This window comes from Grammomys surdaster, unplaced genomic scaffold (genome assembly GCF_004785775.1).
Source record: "Grammomys surdaster isolate TR1022 unplaced genomic scaffold, NIH_TR_1.0 190, whole genome shotgun sequence".
Taxonomy (NCBI): domain Eukaryota; kingdom Metazoa; phylum Chordata; class Mammalia; order Rodentia; family Muridae; genus Grammomys; species Grammomys surdaster.
Window position 1 is genome coordinate 1,550,702 of NW_021604635.1, and position 25,565 is coordinate 1,576,266.

Here is a 25,565-nt window from a genome sequence, read left to right on the forward strand (position 1 = left end):
AGTACAAGAATACACCCCGACTGATTGCCTTCCCTCAGCTACAACCCTGTGCACAGGGCCAGAAATCTGGACCTCTCCGAATGGGCATTGGCTTCGGCCTCCGACTGCCTCGGGGTCAGGCCAAGGCTTTGCATCTGGTGCCAAAAAAAAAGTGCGGCGGGAGTAGAGCCAGAGGAAGAGGCCCTCCAGAAGAAAAGCCTGCAACCCAGGCATCAGTGCAAATCACTGGCACATTCCTCCAGACCGGGAGCCTCCAGTCTGTAGACCTTCAGTCACCAAAACCCAGCCAGTGTTCCAGGTCTATACTTGAGGAGCCAAGACAGGCCATTGCGTCCCCAAAGCCCAGGCCTTCTGTCTCAAAGAGGTCTGTGCCCCTAAAGTCTATTCTCCGAAAGTCGCCATCTTAATTCCAGAGCAGAAAAGACCCTCTGGATCACCCCCTCCAAACCCCACCCTCCCTACCAGGCACAGAGACACCTTGAAGGGCTGGCTGGCAGAAAGCCAGGTATGCTCTCCTGCCCTCAACCCTGGGAACCCCTTGTGGAGCCTGCTTTCCCCTAGTTGAAGAGACCAGAGGCACCCAAGGCCTCATTTAGCCTTCAGTGTATCCAATAAAGCCTAACCCTGAGAATCTTGTGTTTGTGTCTACTACGCCCACAGGATAGAATCAATGGCTCTGGGATAAGGCCAGCCCCACAACAGGCTTGGCACGGGAGGATGAGGGACACCAAATGCTACCCACTTGACTACACTCTAGTACCTGATGCTTAGAGACCTCTACCGGCCCTTCTCGTGGTTAATTCAAGTCTGTGGACAGATCATTGGAATCAAAGATTAGGCCAATAGGTCTATTTCTCCAGGGACAGCCTGGGTTGACCAGGATGCAGCAGCTCATTTTCCTCACAGGGAAGGACATTGCTAGCGACTCATTATAGGAGAGCACAAGTATCATGGACAGCACATGCACAGACGGGAAACTCGAAGGCTCCTTCACAAGAGCTAGAGAGATGTTGTCTCAGCACCCACTGGGCAGCTCACAATTGTAACTGTGGCTCCAGGGGATCCAATGCCCTCTTCTGTCTTCAGTGGGGACACACACACACACACACACACACACACGAGGCGGGGTTGGGGGAGGGAGTAGGAGAGGGAGAGAAGAGAGGAGAAGAGGCAAAAAGAGGAAAAAGGAGAGGGAGAGGAGGGGAGGGAAGACTACGCACAGGGCATAAAAGACATTTATTTGGGATCAACCGCCACAGATAACTTCTGTGTTCCAGAAGAGGACATCGAGCCACTAGAAAGTGTCTAGTCTAGAAGGAACTGGCCTCCATCTGGGGTCTGGAGGACTTCACTGGGGTTTAGGAAAGATTGCAATACAAAGATGCTCTCAGGAGTTGCACTTCGGCGCTCTACCCTCTGACTCACCCACAGGCTCTGCTGCTTTGTCATGGGTATCACTGGACGGCACACTTCATATAAAACAGTAGGGTAAGCAGCTCGAGTGGACAGATGGATGATTACCCTTGTGTGGGTGCAAGGAGAGAACCTTCCATAGACCCAGTCTCATGCTTTGAGGCACAGACTGCCTTCAGTTAAAAAGGTGGACCGGTTTCCCTTAGATACTTGCAGCTTTGTGTTCCTGGTTCTGATCCTTCTTACCTCCGGTAAGGGACCACAGGCTGAGACTGCAGGAGGACTCGAAAGATGGTTTGCAGCCATCCCTCAAAGCACCACAGTGTGGGGTAGAAAGTCTCCACAGTGACTGGACAGTGTTGCTGCAGGAAGGCCAGAAACTGGGGCCCAACCACCAGACAAGGCCTCTACAATCACACAACACAATTGGCCTCTTTTTTTTTTTTTTTTTTTTTTGTCCCAGACACTGTAGGATAAATGATCCTTTCCCAAGAATCCAGCCTTAAGGATATTGCTTTGCCACAATGAAGTATCCAGCACAGCTAAGAATAGAGTGGCAGAGTCACCTTAAATAATATAGTCATATGGTGTCCCCCAAAACCTCAGTCCTCAAGTGTCACCTCCAGAACTGACCCTGAAGGGAGAACTGCAGCAGTTGACTAGGTGCTGACTGCCGCACTCTGCCTGTCCCCTCCTCAAACCCATTTGTGCTAGAACAGACAGTATGAGCTGCTCAGTTGATCCCCTAGAGTAAGGCCTTTGGTCCTCTGGCAGGTTTGTTGGAGTCTTTGTCTGATTTGGTTTTATATGGAATGATGTGCCTGTCCTTGTGAGCATGAGCACACAGGTCAGATCTCGCCTGTGGGGTCCAGAAGAAGTGCTGGTTCCTCTAGAGCTGGAGTTACAGGGAGCTGAGAGCCACAGCATGGATGCTGGAAACAAACTGATGCGCAGGCACAGCAGGTCATACTCTTGAGGACAGAGACATCTGCCCAGGGTCCTGCCTCTGTCCTAGGCTTGTGTCACCATGGTGTGCTGGTTGGGATCCTTGACCAGGTGAAGGAACCTCTGCCATTCATGCCATTCAGTATGACCATTGCATTGTAGCAGAGTTGTTCAAATGCATCGCCCTGAAGCTTGCTCTAGTCACTCTGGCTCCTTCGGTACCACATTGTTCTTAGTACCCCATTGTCTACGTATTTCTGCCCTTCTCTAATGTGTGTTCTCAGTGATGAAGGGGTGCCTCATATTCTCATGGGGAGCCCTGGTCCTTAGGCCGTGTTTTACAGGAGGAAGCATCCTAACATGAACAACTATTTCCTTTACTCATGCCAACTAGAGCAAAGGGCACGGTGACGGGACAATAGGGACAAAAAGGTCAATGGGCACCAAGCCCTGACTCTCAGCCTCTTTGCGTGGTTCTGAATGGCCATGAAGTAAATGAGCTGGCCTAGCCTCATAGACTTCAGGACACTGTGCTGAACAAAGTCGGAGGACCCCAGCCTACAACCAGAATGGAAGAGTTGTGTTCGGATACAGTAGCTCAGTGGTAAACTCCAGGACAATCTCCAGCAGTGGAAAAGTAAAAATTGTTTTTTAAAAAAATCAAAATTGCACTTGGAAGTAACTTAACGAGTCCTGTTTTATCTTACAGCCATGCTACTCAGAAGGGGCTAGGCAAATGATCCATTAACAAGGCCAAGTTTATACTGTGACTTGGACCCTGGTCCTTAAATCCTGAAATAACAATGAAACCACTGTGCTACAATGCACACAAATCCCAACCTTATTTGATAAGACAGAAGGAAAGAAATTAGGACTCTCATAAGTTGGTCGGTCTGCCCAAAGACAGAGCAAGCAAGAGCAAAGCAGAATTAATAATTATTGTATCAACAATAATAACATAAGCAAAATTTATTGAATGATCACTGCATTCCAGGTATTATGTTAAGTAAGCGTTCTATGTGATTTTAAACATTTTAAAATTTACTATTTATATTCTAGATTTCTTTTTATTTAATATGTGGGAGTATTGGCCTACATGTATGTTTGTGCATCACCCATATGCCTGAAAGCCAGAGAGGGTGTCACAGACAGTTGTCAACTGGAAGTGTCATGCAGGTGCCAGGAACAGATTCTGGGTGCCCGCAAGCATTCAACTACCTCTGTACTCCCAGTTGACATTACCTCTATCTACAAGTGGTCGTCTCTGGAACAGGCCCCATGACCCCACTCTGGGGGCACAGGGTCTTGTCATGTTATCTGTAGGCTGAAAACTCTTGGGCTCAAGTGATCCTCCTGTCTCAGCCTTCCCAGTAGCCAGGAGTAAGCATTTAACTCCTATAGATCTTTTATAACCAGTTGAATCAATGGCTTTCTGGTTAGACTCAGTTACCTAAATAGATTTTAATGAGATAAAACCCTTAGCTTTCCTGGATGAGTAGATTGTGTATTTTACTACATTTCAGTTTGATCAAACAAATAAAAACAACCTGTTAAGACTTTTCAGCACTGTATCAACAAAGAGTCTAGAACTTAGGACAGGACTGAGTATGCAGAGAATTATCCATCTGTCCTAAGCTTGGCAGGAACCTCAGCCAGTCCTCAAGAGACAGGAGGTCCTGCTAAGCTGATAGACTGGTGCCAGAACCACACAGGCATCCGTTTCACTATTCTGTGCAGCTAGCGAACATAATTACATCTTTTAGTTAGACCACCTAAAATACAGGCAAAGCAGAAAGCCTGCACCTCTGACACTTGAGGATACCCTCCACCCCACCTTTATTCAAAGGTCAGTCAACAGAACAGGGGAGCACCCTTCCTGTGCTCAAAAACCCAGCTGGCGGGGGAAGATTCCAAGAATCTAAAAGACGCAGAACCGGCTCTCCAGTAGGTCCTAAGAGCAAAATTCACTTGGCGCCCCAGAACCAACTACTCAAGCTTTCAGAAAGGGCTCTCATGCCCAGGCTGGAGGATACCCGCATACACTCTAGTACCCCAAGCACGCCGGCCATCGCTCGGCCCTCACCCACCTGGGGCACACATGCCCAGTAGTAGCCCAAGTACAAAGCAACGCCAAGAGCTAAGAGCAGAGAGATGGTGTCTGACCAGGTGCCGTTTTGCGGGCTCGGAGAGGAACTCAGCATCTTGGTAATGTAGGGGTCTTCCATTTCCCAGGCTCCCGGCTGCCTCTAGCTCCTGAACTTTGACTCTTCCGCTTGCGGTTTGTCGTGCACCCGCCTCTTGCAAGCCATTGGTAGGCCTCTGCAGGTCCCACCTACCGTCGGCCCCGCCCACCGCCAGTCCGGAGGCGAGGGGCGGTGTCTGGCTGTCAGTCCAACCTCTCAAGCCCAGAGGCAGTAGCCTAGTCACCCAAGTCACTCCACTACTCCTGCTTCCCCTCAGTGGGGAAAAGCACTGAAGCCCTAGGGCAAGCTGCGCCCCCGCAGCTGCCATCTTGGTGCGTGCCATCTCTGGATGGCGAAGGCTGAATCAGGCACCCTGGGAAGGTCCACCAGACACTCCTGTGGCTCAGGCACAGAGTACAGCCATTCACCGTGACCCTCACACACTGGGCACAAGCACTGCCCAACAAACTGATACATACTCAGGTTTCAGCCGCTCAGTGGTGACATTCTCCTCCCTAGGTTAAATGTCTCTACGTGGTCTCTTACAATCCCCACCAACAGAAAGGGCGCAACAGATGATTTGCTCATCAGCTGTGTAGCAAGCATTGGATATAAACGCCTCAGGGACCCTGTCCCTGTTTTTCCTTGGGTACTTGAATAGTGACTGCACTAGAACCTTGGCTTCCCACGGTATCTGTAGACTAGAATCATCTGGGAAGTTGTACAGCTCCTGGTCCAGGGACCAGCCAAGGCACAGATATATCAAGGTATGTCGTGGGAAAACCTCTCTATGAGATCTGAATGTTCCCCGAGTCCGACTCTTAGGACAGAAATGCTAGTACTCTCTGCTGCTATTTGGGGGTAGGCGAGAATGACTCCCTGACTTTCAATGGTGGAAAATCAGTAGGAGTTTCCCAGGCAAGAGGGAGGAAGAGGACTAGCTCCAGGGTAAGTGAAAATGTGGAGTTAGGGGCTTTCTTACAGGAGCCAAAAAGAGATGTGTGGCTGGGTGTGTGGGTGATCAAGGAGAAGTTTCTGAACAGCTTCCTGAGGGCAGAGGAAACCCATCAAAGGGCTCGAGAAGAAAGGAGGGGTGGAGAGAGAGAGAGAGAGAGAGAGAGAGAGAGAGAGAGAGAGAGAGAGAGAGATTACATTATTTTGGGGTAGCTAGATGTGATCTAGGTAAAACACATATAGAAGTTCATTATGTCTTTTTAAAGTTTCATTGAAACATCAAATTTAAAATCTTAGATTCTCTAACACTGCTGACAAGCCAGGCACAAGGAAACACATCTGTAATCCCCACTCAGCCTCACTCAGGAAGCTGAGGCAGGAGACCCTTTAGTTTGCAGCCAGCTTGAGCTACAAGGAAAACTATTGATAAAATGATGTTTTCTTACAAACACTCAAGCTGAGAGGAACAGAAGATAGCAAGAGTATGTATTCCCTGTGAGAGTTTGTATCTTCAACTGTTTTCTTTCCACTGTGATGTGTACAGTTTTGGCTACTGATTCTTCACCGTGTAGAAGCAAGAGGTGCCTTCCACGTCTTGTTGACTAGTATCTTGTTTGGTTTGTTCAGAGGCCTTGCTAGAGACCAGATCTAGGGTCTTGTGTGTGTGAGAGGACCATGATATTGCTGGATGGCACCCCCTTTCTTTCTTGACTCTTTCAGTGCTTTTAGAGCTTTTGAAAACAAAAAAGCAATATTACACAATTCTTTAGTTATAAACAATGTTCAGAAGTAAGAAAATTATATACAAGAAAACCTTGCATTTTAGCAAACCCCATACATTTTGTTGTTGGGAATATAAAAAAGTATTGTCATTATGACATAATTACATTTCTCTCTTTTTCTCTATTTCTCTCTCTCTCTCTCTCTCTCTTTGTTGTTATTTTGAGATGAGCTTTATCTGTGTAACCCTGGCTGTTCTGGAACTTGATATGTAGACCAGGCTAGGCTTGAACTCCTAGAGATCCACCTGCTTCCACCTGCTTCTGCCTCTCAAGGGCCAAATTAAAGGTGTTTGCCACCACCACATGGCCATAATTATATTTCTAACTAATGACTCCATAGGTAGATACATCTTTGTCAATATATTTTTAATCTTAAGAGGAAGAAAGAGGGGCTGGAGAGATAGCCCAGTGGTTAGGAACATTGGCTGTTCTCCCAGAGGATCTGGATTCAATTCTCAACTCACAACTGTTCATAACTCCAGTTCCAGGGGATCTGACACCCTCACACAGACATACATGTAGACAAAACACCAATGCACAAAAAATAAAAAAATTATTTTTTTAAAAAGAGGAAGAAAAAAATCATGGTAACCACAATTACTGGCTCTTGAGGGCACTCACAGAAATTTCGTGACAGTCCTTTTCCCCAAAGGCTAATAAGATTGTTTTTTGGTCAAGCCTGGACACCTTGCACATGCTCAGTGAATGCTCTGCCAGCCACTGTGTTACACATGGAGCCCTAATACATAGTTCTTAAAGCAGAGGGTTTAGCACTTTTCATTCCTACCTAATCAAAAGCACATCCTTCCAGACGCTTCTTCGAGGAGGGCAAATGATGTGTCAAACACACGTGATCTCCTAGCATGAGATATGACCACAAGTATTGTCTACCTCTAATTAAAAAATATTTCCTGTATTCAATGCAATAAAAAAATTTAAAAGCATTGAAAAATTAAGCATTTTGGTCTAACTGTGAATTTAGTTCCAAACCTTCATGAGTCTTAGCTTTCAGAAGTAAATAAATGATTTTATAAATATCACCCAGAATTGGCTGGGTTTTTTTTTTTTTTTTGGATAGTTTTCTAAACAGGGAGAATTGTTTTCAAGATTGTAGGTCCTATCTTTAACCAGATTTACTGGTTACAGTTATTCTTTTGCTTCCCTCTGAGTGCGTGTGTATGTATGTGTGTGTGTGTGCGCGCGCGTGTGTGTGTGTGTGTGTGTGTGTGTACCCACACACATGCACATGTATGTATAAATTGGCTATTTTTTTCTGAAAACAAGAATTTGTAGACTCTAATCTTAATAAAATTCACTTTCTGTCTGCCACTTAGCCTTTTGCTAGAAACCCTTCAATGATAAGCAAACTACAGTGAAGTGGAATTCAGTGTATTAATTTGGAAAAGGAGCCAGATTTTCATTTTAAATATTCAGTAGCACATTTTATTAGAATGAAGATGGCGGGCACCTTGATGCTGTCCACTTATGAGTCTGAGAAAAATCAGGCAGGGAGATGAGGTAAACTCAGCACAACCCGATTAACATAATTACACCCTGATTTTCCTTCCTGCCTCCTGGGAATTAGTGAATTCTCCCTCTCTCTCTCCCAGCCCCCTTAACTCTCCAGGAAGATGGGAACCCTGACCTAGGAGCTTAGTCAGACAGAGTCTTCAGTGTTTTACACCAGAGCAATCCACCTGCTCAGCTGCTGCTGGTATTTGATGGAGAAGCCTAGGTCTCCAGACAGTTTCTAGGTGGCCAGCAGCTAGCAGCAAGGACATGAGGGGTTAACCCCTTCCTGAGAGGAATGAACTTTGACGAGCTGGAGAGGCTGACTCTGAAATGCCTGTGTGTGTGTGTGTCTATAAGCACTGCTTCAAAAAGCAAAATGTGGGAGATAAGGGGGAAATAGATTATTTGGGGGAAAAAAATGTACCAAGACAGGCATTTAAAATGCTTTAACGGAAATTTACATATGGAAATTGTTTATAAATTTATAAATTACACACTATATTATATTATACATCTATTGTATGACAGCTGATGCTTTTGGAAGACGCATGGAGAGAACTGTTTGTTCTAGGAATAGCACAATGGGCCATTCCGGTTGATGCTAACACTCTACTGGCTGTATCTGGTAAGAATTGCACAATTTAATGACTTTGTTGTAGAAATTACCATAAAAATACATTACTGAAAAAAGAACAACATGTAAAGAATAACAAATTCCCGCTGAACAATAGAGTATACCTGTCATTTATAAATCTATATTTAAATGCAAATAATGTTGTTTCGTTGTATTCATGACTGCTTGCATTGTTATTTAAATGCAAATTACTGTGTTTGTTATCATCCAAGAGAAGATTTTATATTAACTTTCATACAATATAGCCAGTTTACATGGAACCAGATATCTTGGAGTGACAATTGGACAGATATTGATATGCAGGATTTTGTCAAAAATCAATATTAAAACATGAAAATGCCTTCATATTAGAGTATTTATCCCAGATTTCAATTCTAGGCATGAATAGTGACAACACAGACTCCCAGAAGCTGAACAAGATTATATCTGAAATACAGGCTTTGCAGGAGGTGGTGGCTCGGTTCAGACAGCTCCGATTAGACGCCACTGAATTTGCCTGTCTGAAATGTATTGTCACTTTCAAAGCTGGTAAGCAGACACACACCCCTGTCTCTTGCCACTCCATTGATCCAGCTACTTCAGAGCCTAGCTCTAGACTGACTTGTGGGGGAGGGGGGAAAGAAGGAAAAAAATGGGTGGAGGTGACATGGTGTTTTCATGGATCTGACATTCTGAGGTTGGCTGAATCTCAGCAGCTGTGGAGATTGGCATGCTGTCCAGGTATTCCTCCATTTCCTGTGCCCTGTGTGCCTACAGTGCTGCCTGTGCCGTCTCTGACAGTTTCCTGGTCTTCATTTCTAGTTCCTACACACAGTGGTTCTGAACTGAGAAGTTTCCGGAATGCTGCCGCCATTGCAGCTCTCCAAGATGAGGCTCAGCTAACTCTCAACAGCTACATTCATACCAGGTGACCGCTATTTGCTGAGAACGTGTACTTAAGAAAATTGCCTCCATTGTGAATGCTCCCACAGACAGTAAGAAGCCAGTTCAAATGGCCTGGCTAATTATCCTGTTGCCAGCCAGTTAATTGAGTTAGAATCCATGTCCTCACCTGTCTCCAGAGGGGAGGGCAAGAAGGGCACATTGAATTAGGTGATGTGTGTGTGACTGGAGCATATTGCCAGGCACAGTACACGTGTTGGCTGAACAAGCTGACCAACCAAAAAGATGTGTGCATTTGTGAGTCTGGGCATGGAGAGAGTCAAAAAGCACATTAGGTTGATAGCTCTTAACCACTGAGCCATCTCTCCAGCCTCTCCCCTTCCCACAGTCTCTGATTCTCTACAGTCTGACCGGTTGTGTGGGTCTCTGTAGCAGGCACCATCTACTGATCTCCTGGAAAAAAGCAGCTCCCTGGTGAGGGGTAGGAATTATACTAACTATGGGTAGACAGATAAAAAGGAAGAACACGGTTTGACAGGGTCCATTTATCAACATAACACTAGGAGGCTCTTCTCTAAGGTGTATGACCTACTCAGTCACAGGTTCTTAGCCCGGCTAACAGTACCAGGCATGAGTTCATCTTGTGGTGTGGCCCTTAAGTCCACTACAAAATCATCTTGAGCAACCAGACACACTTACACACACACTGTTTTTGTTTCTAGGTGCTATTCTACTGCATGTAAAATAAGCCATTCTCACTGAGTGACCAGCTCTTTCCCAACTAGAGAATAGTGGAAGGGTTAATCCACTTGCAGACCATCAGGAGTTAACACTTGGCTTGGGTGTGTCTCGGTGACACAGTACTTGATTGCTGTGCACACACAAGGCTCTGGGTTCATCCCAGCGCATGCACGAGGCAGTTGGGTGTCTGTAGTTTGTGGATTCTCCCAAAGCCATCCTTCCCAGAACATGCTGTCTGCAGCAGCTTCTTAGCGGGGAAGGTTTGCCGTGTTGGGCAGATGCCACAGGCATTAGCAGAGACTGCTTAGGCATCCCGGCTGCCTCAGATCTGCAGAGCTCTCTCTGTCCAATCCCGGAGAGAAACAGAGCCTCAGAAGAGAGATGTGACCAAAGCTAAAGGAAGGCCTAGCAGACCGCTCAGCAAACAGAGCAAATGGCGAAACTTAGGTATTTTGCTTTTCTGTCTGTTAATGAGGTTATTTGGTATTTTTGTTTGGTTGAACAGTTTTTTGGTTTTGTTTTTGTTGGGGTTTTTTTGGTTATTGCTGTCTGATGGATGGTCTTGTTGTGTAAGCCAGACCAGCCTGATTCACTATCACTGTGTAGTCCAGGCCAGTTTTAAACTCGTGCCAACCGTTCTGTCTCAGTCCCCAGGTCCTGGGATTAGAGGGATGAACCACCATATCTAACATTTTTTTACTCTAGATAAATGTCATCATTTCCATATTACCATAGAAAGTGTGCTCCGGTGCCCTGCCCAGAGTTCCTATAAAACTCGATACAGTGAGACCCAAACAGGGGTCAGAGGGATTTACAAGCCTTATGTCCAGCTGGCTTTTGATTCTTTGTCCAGAGCAAAGAGGTGAACATGCACATTGTTCTCCTCGACTCTCCGTAGAGTGGGGCTACAGGGTAGCTAAATACAGTTAGTGAGGTCCTGTGGAGGGATTTGATGTCTCTCAGTTTCTGGCACCTGAGACTGAGGTGGAACGTGGTTCAGTTGTCCATCTGTCCCTGGCACCTACCTGTGGCTCAGTCATACAGGTGTCTCTGGAGCTCAGTTTTAGCTAGCTTTTTCTTAGTGGAGGGATGCTTTTCTGCAGGGATGCCTGACTCCAGACCATTGGCTGGAGTGTGATCGGGGTGTGAGAGGTGGGACACAAGCATCTGAAGACAGTGGGGAATTGAACGTGCACGTCTGAGTGCAAATGTGTGTTGGACATCAAGTAAGGACATTGTTAAGCAATTTTTCCCATCTTTAATTATATGCCAATTTCATTGACATGAAAGTTGGGTGGCACTGCCACCCAACAGAACTCAGTCTTTAATTTGCAGTGTAATAAGGGTGGAATTATTCCTGAGAGTGACAAAGTGTAAGGCCTGAATGATAATTTGGAGAATTGCTTAGAAAAAGAAGCCATTTTATTTGAGAGAAATCGTCTGTTCAAGAGAGTCGAGAATTTAAAAATATGAATTCCACTGCTAGCTTCATAATCAACCCTATGGTCATTCCCTACAGTGATAACGTTACGTTTATTATTTGGTTTAAAATTAGCATCAGGTGTCTTAAAGCTGATTTTTCTAGAAATAAAAATGTACTCCCTTTGCTAATATTGAGATGGAGATAGATAGATAGATAGATAGATAGATAGATAGATAGATAGATAGATGATAGATGGTTGGATGAACAGACAGACAGACAGACAGGGCAAGCAAGCATGTGATTGGTCAATGTTATTCCTGTTTTGAAGGATCCCAGTAGTCTATCTGTGAAACAGGGACAGAGGCACCTTTCCTGGAGTCTACTGCTGGATAATATGTTTCTGAAGAGGCCCAAGTCAGGAAGTTCCCCCGGGGATGATGTGTGTTCAAGCATAAGATGTGAGTTGCTGATTGTGTGGGGCTCTGACGTTGCTTTCCTGGCTTCTCCTATTGCAGATACCCCACCCAACCCTGCCGATTTGGGAAACTCTTGTTGCTTTTACCAGCTTTACGGTCAATCAGCCCATCCACCATAGAAGAAGTGTTTTTCAAAAAAACCATCGGCAACGTGCCGATTACGAGACTACTTTCAGATATGTACAAATCCAGCGACATCTAAGGTCTCCAGCACCCACTTTCCAAGATGGAGCAGTATCAGATGGACGTCTACCATGCAGGACGAGCCTCAAATAACAAGACTTTCTGGAAGGAGAAACCTGGGAGGGAGTGGCCTTCAGGAAAAAAAATGCCAGTGGACTCAAAACAACAGCTATGACCTGCTGCTCCCCTGAAACAGGACAGCTGGAAAGGCCAGATGGTTACAACAGTTACTGTCGACATGCCCTGGGACGGGGTGAACTGGAGTCACCAGTACAGGCTGAGCCAGGCATTCTGCCTCTGACCTGGAAGATCCAGCTGAATCACACAAAGCTGAAAGACAAGCCATGCTTTCTTTCTTCTTTGTAGCACATAAAGTCAGTTGATCAACAGTAGCTTTTTGTGTAACATCATCATATACTGCGGCCTTCAGGACTTGGTTGGGTTGGAACATTTACTTAAAAAAATAATGCTTAGGTTTTAAATCAAAAGTATTATCAAATGTTTTCCTTCTATCATAATACCTTCATTAAGTGGCCTTCAGAACCAAGAGAGTAAGCGAAACGTACCTTATGCTGTGTGATTTCCTTTCCCTCCCCACACCTTCTGGTCTTTTCTTTTCTGTTCTTTTCTGTTCTTTTCTTTTCTTATACCGTAGGCCAGGCACCTCTTCAAAGGAACTGACGACAAAGGCACGTCTCAGCAAGACTTTGGGATGAATAGCAAGGGGAGACAGAATAGCTCTGCTGAAAGAGCCTCAGTCCAGGGAGGAGGAGTCCGAACAGCGGAAACCAAATGACGTGGAGCCAGGTGATTGGGCGAGGTGGTCGCTGTCCCGTCATCAGAGTGCTGAAGCCAAAAGCTATAGGGTCAGGGAATCACACCAGACAAGCCAGAAGGAACTTCAAGGAGATGCGTGCCAAACGGATTCCTGAACATTCCATTGCTAACAGCCTGGGACTCTTGGATGCCTTTCAGAAAACTCTGGTTTCTAATAAAACCTCAAATGCATACATACACTCCCCCCATACCATCCTACACTCTTAAGCTGCTCCTTGGGTATGAATCTATACTTATGGAAATAGAGAAACAAACAGTTTTAAATAGCTGCTGTACTTTTCACGTTTTGATTTATTAGGTACTAGCACCGAGGAGGGAGATTCAGCACTGGCCTAGCATAGAATGAGACAAACTTCTCTTGTACAAAGTGAATTAACTGATTTGTGAAGTTAAAAGGTTGTACTCATTGTATTTACAAAGAATAAAAATATATTGAATTTAAGTAAACACTGCCTGATTTCTTTCCCACCTCCCTGGCTTGTTCGTCCCCATCAGCTACAAGGTGGTGGCATCCCCAGCTGGTGTAAAAACCGAAGCTCGGAGCCCTCCAGCACAGAGCAGAAAGAACTGAGAAACAAAGGAAATGCCCTCTATAGTGAATCCCATTTGTAAAATGGCGAATAAAGAAACGAAATATAAGATCCATTCTCTGTGCCTCTCAGAAGTAATTGCATCTGTTAGGGAAATTGCTGTGTGGGGAAGACCAAGGCTGACAAAGGGTCTTCATTTCACCGGGTTTCCAGCCTTACCAGTGACATAGGGAGGGAGCCACAGGAAGGCCATGCAGTTGAGGGAAATGGTCCTCGCCACAGCAGCAGGGAGAATGGTGTGGACTTGGGAGTGGCAGACCAAGCAAGACCTGGTATGTCTCTGTTCTCAGCTGAAATGACCTTACAGATAGGATACACAGAAGTTCAACCATCTTGTCTGCTGCCTCTACAGAGAATGGGAAGTTCATCTTGCTCGGTAACACAGTGCTAGAAGATACATCTGTTGTGCACATGGCTCTGGGTTCTACACTCAGGGCCGTACGTAAGCGAAAGGTACTCAGTTAGGTCTGCAAGAGCATCCCTTCAGCTCGGCTTGCATTTCACAACTTAAATGTCCGTCAACAGAAAATGGACAGACTGTGGCAGATGGAGTGACTAGCTCCCGTGTTTCAGTGAGGGTAAATCAGACTTGAGGAGGAAAGACGAGCTGCATGGGATATGTGACCTGGTATCATTTATGTAGTTTTGCAGCCGACAGACCAGATACTCTTTGCAAGCATTTAAGTGTTACAGTGGACATTTAACGCAATCGTGAGTAGTATGAGTGCTTATGCTCATTGTAGACAGAGGTCAGATCTGAGAAAACAGTAAGATTGGTAAGGGATAACAAGAAGACCTTCTTGTGTAGTGGTTTAGTTATTAATAAACAAAAATGAGAACCACCTGTGAGATCAAAGGCTGGACCTGATAATACTGCCTGACGGGTCCAGGGCTGTTTATCCACGTTTAATCCAGTTTTGCTTCGTTGCTGCAGGGTAGCAACTCCCAAAGCACACATAAATCAAAAGCTCCACCTCTGTCATTGGATCTAAGTAATATATCTGGGGGTGGGGGGAGGAAACTTCCCAATTTAGAAAGCCCATCTGTCAAATGCGAGTACTGCATTGATTTCATTGGGGTTGTTGTTGTTATTGTTTGTTTGAGACAAGGCCTTGCTGTGTAGCTCTGTGTAGCCTCAAAAACACAATCCTCCTGTCTCAGTGTCCCTAGTACTGTGTTTGCAAGCATGTGCCACCATGCACCAAAAGCACAGAGAGGGCAGGGTCTGGGGCTCAGTTCATAAAGTGCTCACTTAGTATATATAAAGCCCTGGGTTTGGTCCCCAGCATTGCATAAGCCAGAAGTGGTACAGCACATGGATAACCTCGGCACTGGGGAGGTGGAGGCAGGAGGAGTGTGAGGTCATTCTTGACACATTAGCAAATTAGAGGCCTGCCTGGGCTACGTGAGAAAATTGTTTCAGGAAAAGAAAGTATGTGTCTTAGGGTTTTATTGCTGTGAAGAGACACCATGACCAAGGTAACTCTTATAAGGACAACATTTAATTGGAGCTGGCTTACAGGTTCAGAGGTTCAGTCCATTATCATCAAGGTGGGAGCATGGCAGTGTCCAGGCAGGCATGGTGTAGGAAGAGCTGAGAGTTCTACATCTTAATCCCACGGCAGCCAGAAGGAGACTATCTCTTCTGGGCACTGGGCAGATCTTGAGCCTAGGACCTCAGAGCCCACCCCCACAGTGACACCCCTCCTCCAACAAGGCCACACCTCCTAATTATGTTACTCCCTGTTGGCCAAGCATTCAAACATACGAGTCTATGGGGGCCAAATGTATTTAAACCACCACAGTATATAAAAAAGCTCACTTTCTCACCTTGAGGCTGGATCCTGTAGATACTGTTCTCTGCTAACTGATGTTTTGGTTTGGGACTTTTGCACACGTTACGAGCCTGGTTTGAGTCTCATTCGTAAAAGCAGAGATGGCCAAGCAAAGACAACCTAGTGAGCGCTTGTGTTCTGTGGCTTGTCACACCAATTCCATTCCCCTTTAATATTACTGAGAATGCTTGGTAGATTAAGGTAGATTACAGTTGTAGTTGGTATTATCATGGGTTAGTTAATCACCCATCACCCCACCTGGGAGGGAACCCCTCCCCTGAGGTTAGAGTTGACCCCGGGCCTGGCTCTGGCCAATGGAAAGTAACCTGGTTTCAAATTCCCAAACATTTCATTGATAGCTCAAGGTTTCAAATCTAATTTAGGATTCCCTGAATTGAGCCCATTAGCCAGAGACATTCTCTGTGGCTACCTTCCTTAAGCTCCTTTTTTTGTTTTGTTTTGTTTTCAAGTGGGGCTTCCTTCATAGCCCAGGCTGACCCCAAATTCTAATCCTTTTTCACCTTCTTGAATGCTGAGATTCCAGGCTTGTCCTGCCATGCCCAGTCTTTAATTCAAATGGAAACACTTTACTTTCTCCATGTGTCTGGCTGTTCCCTGGCTGTTGGAGGATCAAACCCAGGGCTTCATTCACACTCGGCAATACCAGGTTGGATCCGATCCAGTGTCACTACTTTGGTGCCTTAGGTTGCTATTGCTGTGACAAAACTCTGTCACCAAAAGCAATTTGGGGGGAAACAGGGCTTATTTCATCTTATAACTCTCAGATTACAGTCCATCACTGAAGGAAGTCAGAGCACGAACTGAAGCAGAGGCCATGAAAGAACTATGCTTACTGGCAGCCAGAACTACCTGCCCAGGGAAGGCACCACCCACACTCAGCTGGGCCCTCCCACATCAAGCGCCAATCAAGAAGATGCCCCACATGCCAGCTGGCAGGGGCATTTTCTTAACTGAGTTTCCCTCTTCCCAAATGGTGGCAGCTTGTGTCAAGTTGACATAAAGTAGCAAGCATACTGGGTATTTCACTTTATGGATGGTTCTCTGACTACCTCTCAGTTGATTGACAGCTTCTCACTACACCAATCTAAACTGCAAAGAAACGAACTTCTAGGTATACTTTTTGTGGCCTTGTTGGGGTATTTCCGTAGGATAAAGTCTTCCAGTGGTGTTTCTGGGTCAAAGATTATATGCATTTTTAATTTTGATGAATAGTGCCAAATGGTTCTCCAAAAGGGTTATATCAATTTGCACTCCTACCAAGAGGGCCTGAGAGCCCATTTCACCGCTCAGAATTTAAAAGTGCTTAATCAGACACGGGCTTGATGAACACTTCAGAGGCTGTTAGAGAAATACAGAAAATGCATATGTTCCTATCACTAATGTGCCTCCCATATGATGCTCTGGCTCCAGGGAAGTAGGTCTTGCCCGGCCCCCATGGTCAGAGCTGCGTTGCTAGACCACTTCTGTGAACCTGACAGATTTCCATGTCACAATGAAGGTCGGGAGAAAGTGGATACATGCAGATGAAGAAGCGCTGTGGCCAATGTCCTCTACTGAGAACGATCTTGCTACACAAGTCAAGGTACCTGCGGCTGGAGTGTCACTTAGAGGTAAAATAAGTGCATGCTGTGTGCAAGGCCCTGGGCTCGGCCCTCAGCACTGCGACAGAAACAAGCAGCCCCCCCAAACATCAGAGAACAGATGCTCCTTTAAGAACATTACCAAAAATAATCACTTCTGAAGTAACAATCTCTCTCTCTCTCTCTCTCTCTCTCTCTCTCTCTCTCTCTCCCCCAGGGTTGGGGAGGGGGGACAAGAGGGAGGGAGAAGGAGGGAGAACAGAATTACTGGGTAGACTGTAGGGACAGCAGACTGGGCAGTAACTCTCCTTAAACTGAGTTAACTCCAGAACCCTTACCACAAATGACAAATGGCTTATTTCCCATGTGGTCTGCATTTTGAGTAGCGCTTGTAGGTTTCTGGAACACGTGCTAGCTCTTTTTCTCCAATTGCTGCTAACCTCCACCGGGCCTGCTGGGGAAGGCCACGAGCCCAGCTGCACACAGCCAGCTGGCCTGTCAGCAGTGTGGCATCAGACAGACGCAGATAAGGAACCAGAGTGCCGCCACATGCCCTGGCACCTTCGTGTCTCCACGAAGTGCTACAGTGCTCTAATTGGAAACCGCCTGCAGAGTCAGTGTCATGAGGACATCAAGCTTTGCTCTTTAGACCAGCAGGGTGGCCTTATTCTGTCCATGGTACCACTGCTACAAATGCTTTCCGGTTTCTGTGTCCCAAGACACTGAGCCAGGGTCAGGAGAGATCCAGATTCCTTCTTGATGGAGGCCAGAAGACAGACCAACTCCATCCATCCTGGCCCATCTGAATGTTTCCTCAGCCTTATATACATACTGGGGGAAGGAGCACGGCCGAGGTCAAGTAAGGTCTTGTAGTTACGGCCATGAGCCCCTCAGTCATGGCCGTCAGCTTCCCTCTCCACTCCCCTGGATCTCATCTGTGAAACAGGGTCTTCAGCTCAGCAAGGCCTAACTGCCCTCCTTCTGGTCTAACATCCCATCGTCATTATCTTCAAGTGGGTCCAGGAAGCCACCAGAAGTTCTCCTCGGTGGTAGGACTAATCAGATCAAGTCCATTTTCAACGTGCTTAACCTTGGCTACTAGCCTCCAAAATCCTTCGGCTTAGACAATTCCATCTCCTCTTGGCTGCTCATAAGATTACCTAGGGAGCTTCAAAAAGCTTAATACCCACGCTGCAGCCCAGGCCGATTATATTAGTCCCCCCTGGAGGTAGGGCCCAGGCATCAGGTGTGTATGTGGGAGTGTGTGGTGATATTGTATGTTGTATGTGTGCTGTGTTTGTGTGGTATGTATACGTATGTTTTGTTTGTATGTGTGTGTGTTGTGTGTGTATTGCTATGTGTGTTGTTATGTGTGATGTGTGTGTGGTGTGTGTATGTTTCATGTATATTTGTGTGGGTGTGTCCGTGTATGTAAGTGTTGTGAGTATTAAATGTGTTGTGTATGTATTATGCATGTTGTGTGTGTGGTGTGTGTATGTATGTTTTGTTTGGATGTGGTGTGTGTGTGGTGTGTGTGTGTATATGCTATGTATGTTATGTGTTATATGTGGTGTGTGTGTGTGTGTGTGTGTGGTATGTGTATGAGTGTTTTGTTTGTATGTGTATATGTGTGACAAGGGTAGAACCCAGGGCTTTGTGTCAGATGCCCAGTCATTGAGTGAGGCACCAGTCTGATACAACTGTCAAACTACCAAGTGACTCCTGCTGTAGCTAAGGCTGGATGCCCCAGCTCAGGAAGGTGCATCTTCAGGCTCCAGAATTGGTGAGCTTCGTCCCTTGTGTCTGGTTGCTCTCCCCCTACTCTTTGGTGACCTTTTAAGAAGTTAATTCTTCCCCCTCTTCTCCTGCTCTGGCCTGTCATTGAGCTCGCCCAGCTGATTGCAGAGCCTGTGATTGAGGGCCTCTTCTGACCGATTCCCTTTCCCCCAAAATTAACGTGATCATTAAGGCTTATAATTTCACTCACCAGTGCTATCAATCAAGGGTCTGTGAAAACGGAGTTAAGAGTCCTTTTGTAATTGGCAGCAGCCTGGGATCCTGAGCAGAGCATTCATGGTCTGTGGGGAGGCTGGAGGAAAGGGGAGGGGCTGCTATGCAGAACAGAGCTGTACCCCTGCACTGACTCCCAAAGCCTCCCCCCCCCCCCCCGGAGCTAGTAAGCTTCAGTCTCCATCTTCTGTGGACATTGAAAGGAAGAAGCGAGGTCTTCCCACCACCAATGTCTCTCGATGTCTCTCAGTACCAGAGGTCTCCCCAGAAGCCCTGGAATAAGAAAGATGAGTAGATTCTTTATACAAAATGGAGAACTCAAGTCTGGCTGGGGAGGAGCAGTTAGTCTGGATTTTCCATAGCTCAAAGTGGAGCTGAGGCTGTCAGACCCAAAAAGCTTTGCTCATTCATGCCTGCTTCTGTTGTGCAGGGATACCTCAGGACCACAGACACTACAGCTGAGCCCAAAGCAAGGCACGTTGTGGCACCTCCTCACGACCCAGGTAACGCCAAGCTGCTTCTGCATGTAGGAAATGGTGGATTAGACCAGCCCTGGGAGAAGAGCTTAGTTCTTCGTGGGAGGGATTGGGTGTCTGATTCCAATTCTAACCTAGGGAGTGCCTCACAGAACACTTGATACATACACGGTAGGTGGCATGTAGGCCAGAGGTGAGGGGATAGCTATTTCAAATCCAACATTATGCTGTAACAGGGAAATAGAGGCAAGAAGATCAGGAGTTCAAGACCATCCTCAGCTATACAGCAAGGTCAAGGTCAGCCTGGGCTACAGAGGACCTTGTCTCACAAAAGCAAACTAAGAATAACAGCAATAAGAAATCAAACACAGGGCTGAAGAGATGGCTCAGTGGTTAAGAGCATTGATTTCTCTTCCAGAGGTCCTGAGTTCAATTCCCAGCAACTACATGATGGCACACAACCATCTATAATGGGGTCTGATACCCTCTTCTGGTGTGTCTTAAGAGAGCAATGGTGAATACACAAAATCTTGAAAAAAATAATTTTTGAAAAAAAAAGAAATCAAATACAATAATATAACAGCATGCAATATCTTTTTTATTCTTTCTCTTTTAAAGACAACAGGAAAATCTGCAGACTGAAAAAGCTGCTTCTAACTGCAGCTCTTCAAGGCAGGCATCTCAGCTTTTCCTTTTCTAGTCGCTGCGCACACACCTACATATTCACCATAGCTGCAATCGGTGCACACGCTTTCCATGCTGCTGCCCTCCCTGTCCAAGCACTAGCCTTTCCTATCTGTATCTACGGACTTACAGAGTTCCTTCCACTGTTTGCACGATCCTTCTGTTACTCGGTGTGTTCCAGGATGTACTTGCCATTCATTGTTTGGATAACTTTCATTAATGAAAATGCTTAATAAAATACATGCAGAACATAGGAAGTACCCTGAACAAACCCTAGCCTGAGTAGGGTTTAAACTGTGGACTTGGGATAGAGAGACATCAGAAGCTAAGGACACTGGCTGCTCCTCCTGAGGACTTGGGTTGGATTCCCAGCATCTCATCAATCAATCAATCATCAATCAAGCAATGAAGTTCACAATCAATTGCAACTCCAGTTCCAAGGGGAGGTAGCTTTCTTCCATCCTCCATGGGCATCAGGTATACCTGTGGCACACAGACACACATCCAAGCTGTGGAGAGCTTTGAGGCTGCTTTTAGAAACGAGATTTTGACATTGGGCCAGGACACGGAAGTAAACTCAGGCAGGAATTTGACTTTGGGCTAGGACAGGGAAGTAGGCTCAGATAAGTATATTTACATTGGGGCTAATACAAAGCTCAAGGTAAACTCAGCATGCGTGACATTCCTTTTATCTTGGTCATCCTGATAAGCCCCTACAAACCATGATCACAGGACTTTGTTTATTGCCTTGTTTGTTCCTTCACCTAGAACTTAAACCCAGTACTTAAAAATGGTACGAAAGCAGATTGGGAAAAAATAAACCCGCTTCAGCCTCAGAACTGGCTGGGGTCATGCTGCAGTGTTGTCTGATTGTCTTTTTCTTTTTAATCCTCAATCCCTCCCTGGAGACCCTGCTGACTGACTGAGCTGGCTTGGTCACCAGGCAAAATACCCATACTCATAAAATAAAAATTAAAAAATATATATATTGTTAGAATTCTGTCTAAACTCCACCTCCACAGTCACTTCGCAACACCCAGGTATGCTCCCCCTCACAGTTATCTGGCAACAGCCAGGTAGGCCTGCCCACTATAAAAGGGGCTGCTTGCCTCCTCCTCTCTCTCTTATTCTCTTGCCTCTAGCTTCTCTCTGTCTCCTCGCCCTTCCTCCCTTCCCTTCCCCATCTCTCCATGTGGCCATGGCAGGCCTCCACTTCTCTCCTCTCTCTCTCTCTCTCTCTCTCTCTCTCTCTCTCTCTCTCTCTTCCCTCTGCCATTCCTCCCATTTCTCTCTCCACCTTTGCCCTCTGCCCTGAATAAACTCCTTCCCCTTTGGAACTGTTTGGTCTGGTGTTGTCTGTTCTGAGCTGCGCACCAAAAATCTAACATACATACATACATACATACACACACACACACACACACACACACACACACACACACATATATTCAAAACCTGTGAACTCCTGGTTCTTGGTTCCCTACTTCCTGAGATGAAGACTTCAGCAGAAGGTGGGTTTTCTTGGGATCTGCATTTAACAACCCTCCAACAGCTGGCTCTGGGTCCATGATCACCTAAAACACTGCTTGATACTTGGGGTGACTTTCTTCTGGGGCCATAAGTAATATCAAGAGTCATCTCTTCCATTTAGAGCTCTTCCAATCAGTACTAAGGCTGGGCACAAGAGAATAACTCTTCTTAAAAGCAGGTCTTGGCTGGCGAGACCATACCCCATGGCTGGGAATGGGTAAAGGTGTTTGCCGTGAAGCCTGGCCACTAGGGTGTGAGTCCCAGGATCCACATGGTAGATGGTAAGAACCAACTACCAAAGTTGTCTACACACACGCACACATGCACACCCACACATCCGTACCTCTGTGAAGAGAGTATGGACCAAGGGGGTGTGGCTGTGTAGAGCTAGGGTAGTGTAAACCTGTAATCTCACCACTTGGGAAGTGGAAGTGAGACGATCAGAAGTTCAAGGCCAACCTTGGCTATGTATCTGGGTGGAGGCTAGTCAGGAATACAGGAGACTCTGCTTCAAAAGAACAAGAATGAAAACAATCAGGAAGTGTGGGCCATGTTAGGACTTCTTCACCATACCTGGCTGTTTGTAGGTGTCTGCTGTCCGATCGTTGTCCTGGAAGGTAGTGTCATCCAAGATCATGCTGACATTGTGAAGGTCCTGTCCTACTTCTCAGGACCCAAGAACATTGTTCCTGGTTCCTGGGTGCAGGAACTCAACACTTATGCGACAGGCTAGTGGATGAGTTTTCCTTCCATCTGCTTGGGGGAAGCAGTCTGAACAGTCAGTCTGGTGAAAGTGTCGTCAGTGCAGAGTAGTTTGGCTCCTGGGGCTCATGCATGATGAGAATGGCCTCCTCTCAGGCTCACATGTCTGAATACTTGCTCCTCAGTTGGGGAATGGTATGGGAAGGATTAGGAAGTGCATTTTTGTGGGAGGTGTGTTACTGGGGGTGGGGCTTGGGGTTTCAAAAGACTGCTACATTCCCTGCTGTTTCCAGCTTGTTGTTTGAGCTGTGAGCTCTCAGCTGCTGTTAGAGCAGCCTGCCACCTCCATTCCACCAGTGCGGACTCTAAACCCCTGAAACCACAAGCCCCTTCAGAACTATTCCTTCCCTTCCTCCTTCTCCTCTTCCTCCTCCTCCTCTTCTTCCTCCTCCTCCTCTTCCTCCTCCTCCTTTTCTTCCTCCTCCTCTTCCTCCTCCTGTTCCTCCTGTTCCTCCTCCTCCTCCTGGTTTGCCTACATGTATATGTCTGTGTGAGGGTGTTGAATCCCTTCGAAGTGGAGTTACAGATAGTTGTAAGATGCTATGTAGGGGCTGGGAATTGAACCTGGGTCCTCTGGGAGGACAGCCAGTGCTCTTAACCGCCTAGCCCCCAAACTCTTCTAAAAGTTGCCTTGATCATGATGTCTTACCACAGCAATAGAAAAGTACCTTAAGACAGACACTGTGCCTCCTGGAAGCATATCCTTTTCCCCGTGTCTCCCTCGTTCTTCACACCAGCTTCCTTTCCCTCTCAAGCCTCACTGTGATGGTCTCTTATGCTGTCTAGTTTTAGGCCAACTCGACAAGGGCTAGAGTCATCTGGGAGAAGGGAACCCCAGTTGAGAAAATGCCTCCATAAGATCAGGCTATAGAGAAGTCTACAGAGCATTTTCCTAACTAGTGATCAAAGGGGGAGAGTCCAGCCCACTGTGGGTGGTGCCATCCCTGGGCAGGAATTCCTGTGTTCTATAAAACAGAAGACTAAGCAAGCCATGAAGACCAAGTCAGAAAGCAGCACTTCTTCATAGCCTCTGCATCAGCCCTGCATCAGCCCCGCATCAGCTCCTGCATCAGCTCCTGCATCAGCCCCTGCACCAGCTCCTGCATCAGCCCCTGCATCAGCCCCTGCATCAGCCTCTGCATCAGCCCCTGCAGCACCTCCTGCATCAGCTCCTGCATCAGCCCCTGTATCAGCTCCTGCATCAGCCCCTGTATCAGCCCCTGCATCAGCCCCTGTATCAGCCCCTGCATCAGCCCCTGCATCAGCCCCTGCATCAGCCCCTGTATCAGCCCCTGCATCAGCCTCTGCATCAGCCCCTGCAGCACCTCCTGCATCAGCTCCTGCATCAGCCCCTGTATCAGCTCCTGCATCAGCCCCTGTATCAGCCCCTGCATCAGCCCCTGTATCAGCCCCTGCATCAGCCCCTGCATCAGCCCCTGCATCAGCCCCTGCATCAGCCCCTGCATTACCCCCTGCATCAGCTCCTGCATCAGCTCCTGCACCAGCTCCTGCCTCCAAGTTCCTGCCCTGCTTGAATTTTTGCCTTGACTTCCTATAATAGACTGTGATTCAGGATGTGTAAATCAAATAAACCCCTTTCTCCCCAAGTTGCTTTAGTCATGATGCTTTTTCACAGCAATAGAAACCATAACTAAGGCATCTCCTCACGGAGACTTACTTTGCTCAATAATGGGACTCGAGGGTCTAGAGGAAATGTCTGCCTCATTTCCCCGCTGTTTGCATGAAACCCTGTGAAGACTTTTTGCTGCTGTTACAGACAGCTAGAAATAACTCAAAAGAGAAAGGGTTTGTTTGGGGCTCATCATTCATAGTCCTCAGTCCGTGGGGTCGTGGGGTCGTGGTGAGGCAGAATAACATGGTAATGAGAGGGTACAAACAGAAAGAAAGGAACAGAGGAGGGACTGGGGATCTGATATAATTCTCAAGAAGATGCTCCTCTGGAAAGATTGTCACTATCTCTCAAAAGAGTGCCATGCCCTGGAGGGCCAAGCTCTCCCCCACAAGGCTATGGGGGGCATGTCAAGGTCACTCCTTGAGGCTCTAAGCCTGGAATTGGTGCATCTGTAAAAACAAAAACAAAAACCAGTAATGAGGCTGGGTTCCAAAGCACTGGTAAGTGTAGACACAAAGTGAACAAATAATTCAGCCACTCAGATGATTGCTCTAATCCTTCCCTGACTGGTTGGCAGCTTTCAGAAAGGAAGTGGGGGCTCTCTGCCTCACATAGATTCTCTGAGAAAGTAAGGCAGTGACCAGGCCAGCTACCCATATGGCTGTAGTGCTTTGAATATGCTTGGCCCAGAGAGTGACACTATTAGGAGGTGTGGCCTCGTTGGAGGAAGTGTGTCACTGTGGGGGTGAGCTTTGAGGTCCTACCCTTAGGCTCTGCCTAGGGTGGAAGACACCCTCCTCTTGGCTGTCCTCAGATCGAGATATAGAACTCTCAGCAACTTCTCCAATGCCATGCCTGCCTGGACGCTGCCATGCTTCCTGCCATGATAGTGGACTGGACTCTGAACCTGTAAGCAGCCCCAACTAAATGTTGTCCTTAAAAGAGGTGCCTTGGTCATGGTGTCTCTTTACAGCAATAGAACCCTCACTAAGACAATGGCCTGCCCTGAATTCCCTTGGTCTTTCGAGCCATAGGAGAATGTATAAATGACGAATGAACATTACCTCCAGGCTTTACACATGTGTATCAGACGGTTTCTAAAGATAGGGAAGCAACCTGCTTCCCAATCAGCGCCAACGTCCCTTGCATTGTCTGAAGTCTCACCTCCCTTCAGTCCTCACTCTCCCTTAATTGCTCATTACTGCAACTTGAAGGCTTGGCAGAGTTCAGTGACGAACTGTCACATCTGAAAGCCTGCAACTAGACACACCTGATAAATAATTTCTCCACAAGGGAAATGAGCCCATTCAAGTCAGATTAAATTATATTTAAGGCAGGTTTATTGGGAAGCTGCTCTTGGATGAGTTCACTGACCCCACGAACAGAGACCAGGGGAGTCATCATGGTGAGAGGGAAGGGAAGAGAAAGAGAGAAAGGGTGTGTGTGTGTGTGTGTGTGTGTAGAGAGAGGGGGGTGGAG

At 46.7% G+C, this 25,565-nt stretch overlaps 2 protein-coding genes across 2 annotated transcripts in view; one reads left to right on the plus strand and one right to left on the minus strand.

Annotated features, from left to right (window-relative positions):
* Positions 1 to 12,147, plus strand: part of Nr2e1 (nuclear receptor subfamily 2 group E member 1) — a 28,189-nt gene extending 16,042 nt beyond the window's left edge. The window contains exons 6-9 of the mRNA XM_028769029.1: positions 8,318 to 8,414; positions 8,802 to 8,951; positions 9,225 to 9,330; positions 11,985 to 12,147. Of these exons, the coding sequence (XP_028624862.1) occupies positions 8,318 to 8,414; positions 8,802 to 8,951; positions 9,225 to 9,330; positions 11,985 to 12,147 (516 nt within the window). The remainder of the gene's footprint in view (positions 1 to 8,317; positions 8,415 to 8,801; positions 8,952 to 9,224; positions 9,331 to 11,984) is intronic.
* On the minus strand, positions 1,140 to 4,638 carry LOC114622618 (protein ABHD1-like). The gene is made up of 3 exons (XM_028769030.1): positions 4,446 to 4,638; positions 1,660 to 1,820; positions 1,140 to 1,351 (listed from the first exon to the last, which is right to left on the minus strand). Exons 1-3 carry the CDS (start codon positions 4,581 to 4,583, stop codon positions 1,306 to 1,308), a joined length of 345 nt encoding a protein of 114 aa, XP_028624863.1. The 5' UTR covers positions 4,584 to 4,638; the 3' UTR covers positions 1,140 to 1,305.
* Positions 12,148 to 25,565: the final 13,418 nt, after the last annotated feature.